This window comes from Carcharodon carcharias, chromosome 3, assembly GCF_017639515.1.
Source record: "Carcharodon carcharias isolate sCarCar2 chromosome 3, sCarCar2.pri, whole genome shotgun sequence".
NCBI classification, from domain to species: domain Eukaryota; kingdom Metazoa; phylum Chordata; class Chondrichthyes; order Lamniformes; family Lamnidae; genus Carcharodon; species Carcharodon carcharias.
In genome coordinates, this window is record NC_054469.1 from 65,761,545 (window position 1) to 65,774,729 (window position 13,185).

The following is a 13,185-nucleotide window of genomic DNA, read 5'->3' on the forward strand; positions in this document are numbered from 1 at the left end:
GCCCTTGGAAGGGTGATTTAGAAATGGTGGTGGTGTGGCAAAGTTCATAGAAATACCGTCAAAGAGGTATGCCAATGTGGTCCCGCCTCATCCTGTTTTCACCAGAGGTGGCTTATGTGCTGTGCTGAAAATCTGCCCGGCAGCATTAGGAAACCAATTAAAATATTTAATGATTCAATTATCAGCCATTTTTTTAGGAAAATTAAATCTTACTGGGGCGGCACAGGATTCACTCAGTGCCTGCAGCTCCTCAACTCACAGAAGGGCACAGCAGATCTGAGCGACATGAACGTTCCATGTATGTTAAATGGGAAAAGCTTCAAGCATGGGGTCTTCCACAGGCAGAGGCTTACCATTGCCTGGCTAGCTCCTGTAGACTGTTGTAGACTGATAGTGCTGTGGGTGAAAAAATGGTTGTCAGTTCCTTCAGCCTTATCTTACATCAATTTTGTTCCACTCTGTTTTTGTGCCAATCACCTTAGTGGCACCCTCACAACAGCCATAGTGCAGGCTGCTGGCCGTCCTTTCAAACACAGGCACTGATTTTCCCTCTGACCTCCTTAACCCAACCACCATCCCTAATTGGATTGCGATCCTGGTGGCAGGTTCTTAGTTGGCCATCACCTGGAAGATTGGACCAGCAGTTCCGCTACTGCAGCAATTATGTTTACAACCGAGGGTGCGAGCGCCCCCCTGCAGCCCAAAAGGAAAACCCCCAGAGATCAGTGTGTTCCCATTGCAATAAAATCGGCCATTCCAGGCCTGAGTGCTGGAGATTGCAAGGGAAGCTTGTATGTCTAATAAGGCTCCATACATTTAGTTGGGTAGAGCAGCAGAGCAGGCAGAGATTCTCGCTACAGAAACTTGCCCTTTGGACGGCATGGCAGTATGTGTGTTGGAGCCGGACAAACTCCCAGAGAGCTCCCGAAGTTTGATCCTTTCAGGAACAGTGGCCCCCTACCTGTCCCAAAATGCGAGCAAGTCTGTTGTATTGCTCTGGGACACAGGGGCCTTTCGGTCCCTAATGCTGGAGGTAAACCTATTCCTACCCCCTAAGTTCTTCCTGAAGGCTAAAGCCCTGACTAGTGGAGCGGCAGGAGGATCTGTGTTTGCACCCCTCCATAGGGTCCACCTAGAGTGTGACCCTGTTTTGGGCCCTGTCACAATAGGAATTGTCCCTGAACTACCAGTAGCAGGAATCAATTTCCTCCTTGGAAACGATTTGGCTGGCAGCCAGGTATTAGCCAGTGAAAGGAAAGAACATAAGGACAGAAGTAGACCATTCGGCCCCTCGGCCCTGCTCCGCTATTCAATAAGATCATGGCTGATCTCCTTGCATTTCAATTTCCACATTCCCATCTAACCCCGATAGCCTTTGATTCCTTGCCTAACAAGAATCTATCTAGCCCTGCCTTAAAAATATTCAGTGATCCTGCCTCCACCACCTTCTGTGGCAGAGAATTCCAAAGTTTCACAGCCCTCTGAGAGAAAAAAATTTCTCCTTATCTCTGCCCTAACAGGGTGACCCCTAATTTTAAAACAGTGCCCCCTAGTTCTGGACTCACCCACAAGAGGAAACATCCTTTGCACGTCCACCTTGTCAAGGCTATTCAGGATCTTGTATACTTCAATCAAACCACCCCTCACTCTTCTAAACTCCAATGGAAACAAGCCCAACCTGTCGAATCTTTCCTCTTTAGACAACCCATTCATTCCAGGTATCAATCTAGTAAACCTCCTTTGAACCACCTACAACACATTTACATCCTTCCTTAAATAAGGAGACCAAAACTGCGCATAATATTCGAGGTGCAGTCTCACCAATGCCCTGTATAACTGAAGCATAACATCCTTATTTTTCTGTTCAATCCCTCTCGTAATAAACAATAACCTTCCATTAGCCTTCCACCAATGTCAGCCAGCAGAAATTTGCTGGAGAGCAGAAAAGCAGCAAAGGCCCAGAAGGCTCAAAAGGATGAACATAGCTCCCAGAAACATTGAGTGAGTGCTGTTCAAATTTAGCAAGGTCAAAGCCAGGCTGGTAAAGAGGAAACAGGCCCACAGAATATCCCCAAATTAAACAGGAACCAGAGAAATCCCAGAGCAGGGAAGGATGTAGTGAAGGAGATGCCCCACATTGTCGAAGACCCTGAAAGAAGGCAAGTTACAAAACCAGGAAAGAAAAAGATTAAGAAATCACCTGAAGCATGGCAGAAACCTTCTTTCCAAATCTAAGGAGAGACCAAGGGAGACCCCAAACTGATGAGCAGATAGGGAGTGAGATGCTTCATCCAGTTGAAAAGCCACAAGGAAGTATAGCAGAGCTACACCTCCACTTGAGGGCAGAAGTGTTCCAGGGGGCATGGAACAAGTTAGGAAAGCATTCACTCCCAAGCCAAAGGCCCAGCTAGGAAGCCAATGATTCATTTAGCCTGCACCTTTATGGCAAATTTAAGTGGGGACCAGGAATTTTCATAAATTGGCCCCAGAGAGAATAAGGATGATACTTCACTTAGTTGAAAGGCCACAGGAAGGTACATCAAGACCTGACCATCCACCAGAGGGTCATAGTGTTCCAAAAGACATGGACCCTACTGCCCAACTGACCAACTGTGAGATTCCAACCAGATTGCTCCCATACCCACCCACCTTAATGCAAAATCACAAGGCAACTAGACAGGGCTACCCACGGCATTTAATATGACCTGTAAGAACCCACCAGGCTACAGCATTGTAGCCCTATCCAGAATGGATGCCAAAGAGGCCCCTTACAGAAGGCAGTCTTCCTATCATCAGGCCCAGAAAGACTGGCCCAAATTCAGGAGTAGATTGCCTACCTGTTGCCATGCCAACCCAAAACACCCAGCAACTGTAACTGGAATACCTCAGTGATGCTAGCGCCCAAGCTAGCCACTAAACCGGAATCCCTGATAAAGGCCAAAGTCCCATTAAAACACCCCATCTGCTGGTAGTCAGTCTAATCACTGTCCCTGAGTTTGAACTGCTAAACCCACAGGTTACCAAGGTAGGCAGGGAAGAGCTAAGCTGAACCAGAGCCACAGAGCCCTATGATCAAAGGACATTGCGCTCACAGAGTGAGATACCCGGCTTTCCCCCACAGATAGCTCTGAGCAGCTGGACCATGACCAGGATTTTCAGTTCGGCATGTGGACGTGTGCCCAACATGCCCAAGCATGAAATAGCATGCGATGATGTTGGGCGAGCATCCTGATGTCAAAGCGCACTCGCGTGCCTGCCAACAATTCAGAGGCCTATTAAGGCCCTTAAGCAGATAATTAAGTGGAAATTTTCACTGCCCATCCAACCTTACGGGTTGTTGGGTGGGCAAATAGGCCATCTTTGCATTATTTGCAAAAACTCACCCACTGGCAGAATGAGGTTTCCATCAATGAATAATATAAAAAAATGTTTTAACTCGTTTTTAACATGTTCCTCTTCATGTAACTGAGCAGCCAGTCAAATTCATCAATAGGAAGGGCTTCCAGTCCCACAACGTTCAGCAGGGTTGCGACTACAACAACCACCTCCAAGCAGTCACTTCCCTCGCAGCTACCATGACGTTTTCATTCTCTGGCAGTCCTGGCTGGGTCAGATCTTAACTCCAAACTCCAAAGTCTGTGGGTGGACCCTAGGGAACAAGGAATATCCCTTGAAGACATGACTACTCATCCTTCTGTGGGAGCCCCAGACAGAGGCTCGGAGGCAATACAACCAAAGCCACGTGCTTGGTAGGAGAACCATTGAACAGCCTATCAGGCTTCTGGTGCCTGGACCAGTTGGATGGTGCCTGGGAACACACAGGGAGCAGCATGGTCCCTGAAAGTCCTCAGGTGTGTACCTGCTGGAGGACACAAGCCCTGAGACAAGGTTGCACTCACCTTGCCAAAATGTGTGAGGTTGTTGAACCTCCTTCATCACTGGATCCAAGCTCTCTTTGTGTCATTCCTGCCTCTCACAGTGTCAGTAATCTGGAGCCAGACCTGCTTAGTAAAGTGTTTGTACATCGGCATCTCATAAAACAAATTTAGCCCCTGGTCTTTAATCCTATTTCACTGTTTTAGCTTCACAGCGTTGCTCAGCTGGACAGAGAGACAAAGGCCATATTTCAAATTAACCTTTCTGTGCACTCAATTATAATTTAGGGGAAGCTGCTCTCTAAGTACAATCTAGTTGCAGTTTTGACATTCAACAGCAGGTCAATTACTTGGGGCAGGAAATTGGGGACAGGCAAAAGCATCAAGGAGAGTCACTGGTGCCATTTTCATTATTTGCTAATTGTCACTGATGAATAGTGGAAATTTTCGGATCCATTAGTGTTGACCCCTGGCAATATCATCGCACTTTAAAATAAGGGATAAATAACAGGATATTTGTAGTTTGGTAGATATGTGAATAACATTCAGAATGATATTAAAAGTGTTATGGCTGCAGATGCTCTAAATCAATTTTCTACTCAACCATCTTACAAGGACTCGGTGTGGCAGCCTTCACAAATAAAGAAGAGTGGAGTGTAAATAGGGAAATTACTTTTTTTATTAATTGGCTTGTAGGTTTAAATGTCTTTAAGGTAGCATGGCTATTGCAAGTGTTCTTGCTTTAAATGAATCAAGGGCAGAATTTTGCCCTCGTCGGGCGGGCGGGGCCGCTGCCCGCGATCAAGGCCGGACCACAATTTAACACTGGCAGGCCAATTAAGACCCGCCCAGCATGAAACGCGTGCTTCAGCGCTGTCTGTATGGGAAGGGCGGAGGAGGGCTAGCGGGGAACTTGGCGCATGCGGGCAGGTGCGTACTGGAAAAGCTCCCTGATGCAGCTGTCTGCAGCACAGAGCTGCCTGAGGGAGATGAAGAGTTCTGAAAATTAAAAATAAAGATTTTTAAACTGTTAAAAAAAAATGCCCCCTCATGTGACTCTGTCACACAAGCAGGGACATGTTAGAAATTAGGATGGAATTTTAAAATTTTTTTTAATGATGGATCGAAACCTCATCCTGCCCGTGGATGAAGTTTCGCAAAAAATGCAAAAGTCGCTTGGCCTTTTCGTCTGCCCACCAACTGTAAGTTTGGACGGGCAGTGAAAAATTTAATTTAGTTACATTGTTAGCTTCCCAAATAGGCCATTTCATTGTCGGCGGGCGCGCTACCGACTCCCACGCGTGCCCGCCAACTGAAATGTCACGCGAGTGCGCAGTGACATCAGGATGCTAACTTGATGTCATCACACTTCGTTTTACTCTAGAGCAGATCAGGCATGCGCCCGCCTGCTCAGTGAAAAATCCTGCCCTGACTCTCTGAAAGTTACTAGTGATTTTGGTGTATAGAAGTTGAGGTCCCCTGGGGGGTAGCTGTGGCCTGATGAGTGGTATAGGTTATTAGGGAAGAAGTGTGATGGAAGTGGGACTAGATGTACAAATATACTGCATTCCAATTAAGATATTCTCTTTTCTAGTAGTTTGCTTATATCATTGTTATTATTAAGTTCCGATGGATTCATGTTCATGTTTTTAACTTAATCCTCAAGATCTGGGCATTAGCAAGGTCCGCATTTAATGCCCATACCAAATTTCCCTTTAGAAAGTAATGATGAGACTTTGTGAATCAATACAGTGGCGCGGTGTAGATACTCTCAGAATTCTGTCAGGTAAGGTGTTTCAGGATTTTGATCCACTGTTGATGGGAACAGTTGAAGTCAGAAGTTGGAGGGGAATGTAGAGGTGGTGGTGTTCCCATGCTCTTGTCCTTCTAGGCGGTTGAGGTTCTGAGATGGGGAAGTTCTATCAAAGAAGCCATGTTGAGTTGCTGCTGAACGTCTTGTGGATAGCATATACTACAGCCGAGTGTGGAGGAATTGGATGTTTAAAGTGTTGAATGGGCTGCCAATCAAGTAGACTGCTTTATCATATATCAAGCTGCTTCATCAACTAGTTCCCTGTGTTTTAAATTGTAGACCTTGTCATAAATAATTCATACAAATTCCAAGCAAAAGTTTGAAAAATTTCTAGATCAACCTTCAGTTAATGCCACATTTTCATCTCTCAAACTTTTACAGGACCTTCACCCTGTAAGTGTGACAGCTTGAAGATATACAGTGGGACTACAGCAAGCGGAAATCCTGTTGCTACCCTTTGTGGTTCTGCTATCCCGAGCCCAATCAGTAGCTATGGCCCAGTGCTTCTGGCTTTCAAAACAGACATTGTTAAAACTAAACCTGGATTTGTGATCAACTACCATTTAGCATGTGAGTGATTCATTGCAGAATTTGAATTTATAATTGCGTAATATTGTTGTTCTGTTTAGGAACTGCATTCCCTTTACAAAAAGTGTTTTTTTTTCACCTCCACATGTTATGTGACAATAGCAACTAGGAGAACTTAGAGGTGGTGGTTCTCCTATGCACCTGCTGCCTTTTCCGTTCAGGTGGCTGAGGTCGTGGATTGGGGTGTTGCTGTCAAAGAAGCCATGATGAGCCTCTGCAGTAGATCTTGTAGATAGCATGCACTGCAGCAAGTCATGGAGGAAGTAAATGTCTGAGTTGGATGATCCTATGCTTCATCCTTGTTGCCCTGAGATCATCCATTAGCAGATACCAAGTGTCACCAAGGGATGATTCTTCCTCTAATTTGTCCGGCCCTGTCCCACAGGAAAGCACCTTCCCCACAGACCCGATGCTACGGCTGAGACCAATTCCATTGTTCATTACATTAGGTCAACAGACTACATTATGTGTAGTTGTTATGACTGATGCAGTTGGTAAAGTGGAGTTATTTTAAAAATCCCAGAGGGAAACTTTAAAAAACTGCCATAGCCAATAATTTTAAGTGTTATGTTTGAGATGCGACTCTAAATTCAGGAATCAGACCACTAGTTCTCAAGGTTTTACATTAAACTAAATGAAATGTTTAGTTAATTTATACAGGCCAAAATATATGTACACATGGCTACAAATTACTACTAACATAACTTTTAACAAATTCCCAAAAACCATTAAGGCAGCAATAACCCATAGACTTAATCAAACACCAGGCAAAGCATTTTCACCTTACGAATTCAAAATGAGGTTCCTTTCACTGTGGAGCCAGCTGGAGGCTTCCAGCTGCCTTTTGATCTTACATTACCTCTACCCTGCACACCCAGAAACTACTGAAGTTATACCTACCACCACTGATTGAATTTAAATTCTCATTGTATCAACAACCTCTCTGAACTTCACCTTTTAACAATGAAACCCCTTTCATACTACAAATTTTATTAGTAATATAAACATATGGCTTGGAAGCTGCTAAATATGCGTCAAGTTTTCACTCCATTTCTTGAATGCTCTATTCAAAAAATGCAAAAGCTCGTTATTTTCCTTACATATCAAAACGAATACATGCCAAGGAACCCAGACTAGCTGACTTTAATCCAATTAAGACAGACCAGCAGATTAAACCTCTATTTTAAAAGAAAGATATTTTCCAAAATATTATATACATTAATAGCTTCATGACAGTAGTACTGTCACTCTAGTTTGAGAAAAATGCACTGAAATGTCCAGTGGTAACTTTCATGGAAAAATAAATGATGCCACAGGAGAATAACTTGGCTTTATGATTTTTTGTTCTTATTTTGGCACATCACATACACAATTCAACAATTAAAGGGAAAACAAATATATGACTTTTCTGTATTTTAGTCAGAGAAATGCTTTCCCCTCTTGACATCACAGACGACTTGACAGATCTCTTCACCAAATCAAACAATGGAGATCTCCTGGAGTCATAAAATCAAAATATGGCTGACTAATGATGTAGCTGATTATAGAGAAGAGAAGGCCAAACAAGCCCAGCCTGTATTCTCTGAATTTTGTGGTTGGTTGAGCTAATGGCTGGGCTTTTCTGTGCCCTCTGACACTGGGCGTTTTCAGGGGCGTGAACGGACAATATGGCGAGAAGGCCAAAAATCAGTTTCACGACGTTGTGAAACCAGTTTGCGATCGTCCACTCAACCCATTGATGGCGGGCCGCATTGTAATACATCAGCATATCCTTATAAGATTAGCCCGCTGACTCGTCCCCACCACAACCCTCCCTGGCTGGATTGTCCACCCACGTCGGCATCATTGGACGCTGACGTATTTCACAACAGCATATAAAATACGAGCTGATGGGCTGCATTTTCAGGGGAAGTTGCAGGTAAGTGCACAGTAACGTTGCAGAGTGCTCATGAGGGACGCCTGTTGAACTTCAAGGTTGAGGTGAGTTTGGAGGGAGTGGGTGCAAATGCTGCTCTGCAGTTGAGATCACTTTGGGGGAGCAGAGGGCAAAGGCTGCTGCTGCAATTGATGTAACTTTGGGGAGGTGAGGGGGGTGGGCAGCAAAGGCTGCCCTGCAGTTTATGGTAGCACACAAGCGTGTGTTGAGGCTGTGGCGGGCGAGGGAAGCAGCCACGCATTAGGGTCACCTTGAATAAAGTTGACCATTCCTCTGCAGCTGACACAGTTGATTGATATGTTTGGAGTCAGGCCTCTAGTTTATTTGCCCACTCAAGCAATGCAGAGGCATAAAGTGCCACCAAGTGCTCCAGAGCTTTTCACCATTTGGGCACAGACTGCAAACTAATGAGCATTTTATTGGACTGCAGAACAGTTGGATGGCCGGGCAAGTTGTACAATCTCCCTGCTAAAGCTGTTCATGGAGCAGTCACTGGTGGAGGCATTCACAGCCCCTTGCAATAATGTCATCATCCCGGTTTGGATCAGTCTCCCCCATGGTTGAAGCTAACAGTGCAGCCTTGCAGTGCGGGTTATGAGAATGTCTGCACCTGAGCTGAGAGCACAGCATGCAGCCCAATGGGCAAAGCTGCCGCTAAATGGTCAGGTGGAGTAGGGCAGAGGAAGGTGGGGTTTCGGGCAGCCGTGCAGCACACAAATCTCTGGCCATCCAAGTAGTGTCCAGCACTCTCCGGGATGTGTTAAGGGGCCTTCAGACTTAACCAAGACAGGCTTTTAGCACACCCATGCTAACCCATGCATCTCTCTCTTTCATCCTGCAGGAGTACATCAGGATCATGGAGCCTGGTGAACTAGCTGTATGCTTCATGGCATACAGAGAGCCAAGACGGTGGAGAAAAGAGCAACAGAAGTGCCTGGCTGTGCAGAGGCAGGAGCAGCACCTCTGGAAGAAGGGACAGCTGGGGCTCCCGCACACACCACTGAAGAGCCACAGCGAGCCGTCGCTGGTTGGTGCCTAGCTAGACCCAGGGTATAGCGACACCGCCTTTCATTCCTGCAGGTGACCGAGAACCAGTGTCGCCGAAGACTGTGCACGTCTAGGGAACTGGTCAGTCACATTTGCCAACTACAGGATTTGGTGCCACGTGGAAATGGAGGGCGTCCATTGCCAGTGGCCATGAAAGTGAGAGCAGTGTTCAATTTCTACACTAGTAGCTCCTTTCAGGGCTTCACAAGTGACCTCTGTGGGATACCAGAAGCCTCCACCCACAAATGCACTCATGAGGTCACAGATGCCACCTTCGGACACACAACTTTGTGCATTTCACCCCGGACCAGGACAGCCAGGATGCAAGAGTGATTGGATTTGCCCAGATCTCAGGTTTCCCACAGGTGCAGGGTGCCATCCACTGCATTCATGTGGTGCTCAGATCTCCATTGCAACTACGCGGTCAACTATACCAACCGCAAGGGATTCCATTTTCTGAATGTGCAGCTGGCGTGCGACCACCAGAAACACATCCTGCAGGTCTGCTAATGGTTTCCAGAGAGTGTGCACGACTCCTACATCCTCAGTTGGCCACAGCTCCCTGACGTCTTCCCGGGTCCACGAAGCAGGGTTGGCTCCACAGGGACAAGAGCTACCCACAGAGGACGTGGCTGATGACACCCCTGCGGCAGCCTAGACTGCAGCAGAGCAAAGTTATAATGATGAAACACGCAACTTGGTGGAGCAAACCATCGCGATGCTGAAAATTAGATTCTGGTGTCTGAACCGGACAGGTGAAGCCCTGCAATACAGTCCACAGAGGCATTGTCATCGCCTGCTGCACCCTTTACAACCTGGCGCTTCAACCGGGAGAGGAGCTGGCTGAGGAGAAGCTGGAGGTCTCCTCCGATGAGGAGGACGTCGACGATGATGATGATGAGGAGGTCCTCGCAGGCGATGATGATGGGGATGAGGCCATTGCACTAGCCAGATGAGGCAGGAGGCCCTCATAAGAGCTAGATTTGTGGAGGACAATGACAACATGCACAATAGATCCTCACATTGCATCTGTGAACATTTGACTCCAGTCTGGCCTCTGGCAGCACACATACCCTCTGTGATAATTCTCCAGCCATGGAGCATGGAAACGCAGTGGAGGCCCTAATTGCTTGATTGCAGGAGGATGATGATGACATGAAATGAGGAGACACCGTAACATCCTCACATAGCCCCTGAGAATATCTGACTCCTGTATGGCCGAAGGCAGCTTGCTTCTGCTCTGGGATCAGGGTTTTATCATAGAGTCGCAGCCATGAAACTTTAAAAGCATCTGATCCTTTGTCCACCTTTAGCACCTGAGCCCTTCAGGAGCACAGCATCACTGGTCACAGATGCTGAAGAGTTGGGGGCCAGCTCCACCTTAAAGGCGCTGAGGGCACACAGAGAGAATGATGGAACTCTCTGACACCTGCCCATGACATTCTGGCAGCAATGACAAACACCGTCAAGGCGCAGGCATCAGTAATATGTCCAGGGAGTGCGAGGCCAGACCATCACTTTGGTCTTAAGGCTCCACAAAGCACAGGGAAGAGACCCTGCACTGAGACATCTGCCTTTATCTTGTGCAGGAAGGCTTCATATCTGATTGACAAGAAAACTGTTCATCAGAACAAGGAGCCATAGGCAGGGAGACATTCTTGGGAGTTTATTGACAATAGTGATCATTATGTGCAAGTGATCAACGCCCATGCCCAAGCTGTGCAACTACATCTTCTTAACCTTCCTAACCCTGCACTTTAAATATAGCGCCCGGTGTGATGAAGCAGCGAGGTGATGGTGTGGCGAGTGAATGAGACCCTACCTGTCATGGAAATGGCATGTTTCCCGGGAATACATAATTAATGTAGCGGCTTTGGGACAATACGGCGTGAAAAGCCGCCATTGTGGCCGGCGGATAAAACGTCATTTTACCCACCCGCTACCGCACTTGGTGCAAATTTTGTATAGTTCTGCCCAATGTATCTATTGTATATGGAGTACAAGTTATTTTTAAAATGAACAACTACTAAAACGTAAGGTTATCCCAACTTTTCAGCAAAGGCCACATCTTTTTGTGCTATAGTTCTATTCTTTTATGAATTATCTCTTTCTGATTTGATCATATGAGGTAAAATCAGTTGCTGAATTTTGGAAAGATTGCTTTAATAGTTCAACGTTAATTATCAGCTGTTCCTGTGGAAACACGCAGGGCAAGCAAGGAGCCTTCTTATAAAAACAAAAAAACTGCAGATGCTGGAAATCCAGAACAAAAACAGAATTACCTGGAAAAACTCAGCAGGTCTGGCAGCATCGGCAGAGAAGAAAAGAGTTGACGTTTCGAGTCCTCATGACCCTTCGACAGAACTGTCGAAGGGTCATGAGGACTCGAAACGTCAACTCTTTTCTTCTCCGCCGATGCTGCCAGACCTGCTGAGTTTTTTCAAGGAGCCTTCTTAGCCTGACAGGAACCATAAAAGAGCCCGTCAAATTTACAATGAAAGCAGAAGTTACATTGACCGTCTAAAAATAAAGCATTTTCTGTACCATGATGACACCTTGTGCAGCATGTTTATTGTGAAGGACTGTTAACAAATCTTTTCACCATATTTAATCAAATTCATAACAATTGGCTTGATGTACTGATGCAGTGCTGGATTGCAGTATAAATACACCTGAGCTTAAACAAACTGTTCAAAAGGTAAAGCTAAATCCATAACCGCAAAACATTCTTGATGAAATAGTCTGTCAATATTTTCTGTAAAACAGGTTAACTCTAAAGGTGTGCAGTTCTGAAAGATTTGGAATCTTTTATTATTCGCCATCTGTAGTGAATAACTTTTCTGGTCAAGTTTGTTGCCAGTTCACCAAATTGCAAAGATTAAGAAGCAGGCTTCAGATGCCCCTAAGTTTTAAAAAAAAAGCTGGTGTCTTTGTAATCAATTAACCTTGACAAGATTTAGAAAATAAATTCCTTGCTAGTGCTGAGTTGTTTTAATTTTTGTAAACAGTTTGGATGAAAGAGTCTTTGTCAGAAACAGCCAGCCATTTGATTTTGACAAATGACCTATTCAATTCATAAAACACAGTTACATAAGCCTTGATTTCTCTTTGTTTACCACTCAACGTTAACTTGTGTGGTGGGTGTGGGGGCATGGGTAGGTTGAGAAATGGGACAAGAATTTATTACACTGGATCCAGGCCCATTTTAACCTCCACCTGATTATGAACGGATGCATTAAATTGACATAGTAATTCACTCAACACCCCTCGAACCAGTTACTGGGAAAAAGGTAGAAGTACTTTAAAGAGTTAAGCACAAAAGTTATGAAGCATTCATAATGCACTGGTTTAGGATTTTTCTTGTTTCTTTATTCCAGACATATACTATCTACCTTTCTAATATTCACTTTGTGTGATAGTGTAAAACGAGTGATGGTGAGTGGGCAGCCCATTTTACATCTTGCACAATTTTTATTTTCATTCAAGCCCATGTATATATGTGGCTCCCCAAGGTGACAGAACTATCATCTAACCACATTCTTGTCATGTATTAGTACTGAGCGTTGACTCTCTGTGGGCTCCAATATGAAAGAAAGTCAACCTAACAGTACCTGTGAGACTGCCACTCCAATCTGACATCCACTGTGGCAATATGAGCACTTGTAGCAGAAGCACAAATCACCTCTTGAACCTAAGTCATGGGGGCCATACCTGAACTTGGCCTTGCAGCTACTATGTATTTCTATCTACCGGGTCTCCGACCCCCCAAACACTGTCCAACCCCTTCACAAAGTTGCTTCCAACTCGTGTGCTTCTATTTTTGCTAAAAATCTTTTGTGTAAGCTTTAATAAATACCTTTTGAATGTCCATTTACACACTTTTTGAGGAGGTACCAGAGAGTTTAAACAATGATGATGCAGTCAAT

At 45.3% G+C, this 13,185-nt stretch overlaps 1 protein-coding gene across 1 annotated transcript in view; it reads left to right on the plus strand.

Moving 5' to 3' along the window:
* The window catches only part of cubn (cubilin (intrinsic factor-cobalamin receptor)), a 457,032-nt gene that overhangs the window by 365,584 nt on the left and 78,263 nt on the right, over positions 1 to 13,185 (plus strand). The window contains 1 exon segment of the mRNA XM_041183948.1: positions 6,070 to 6,258. Coding sequence (XP_041039882.1) covers positions 6,070 to 6,258 — 189 coding nt within the window.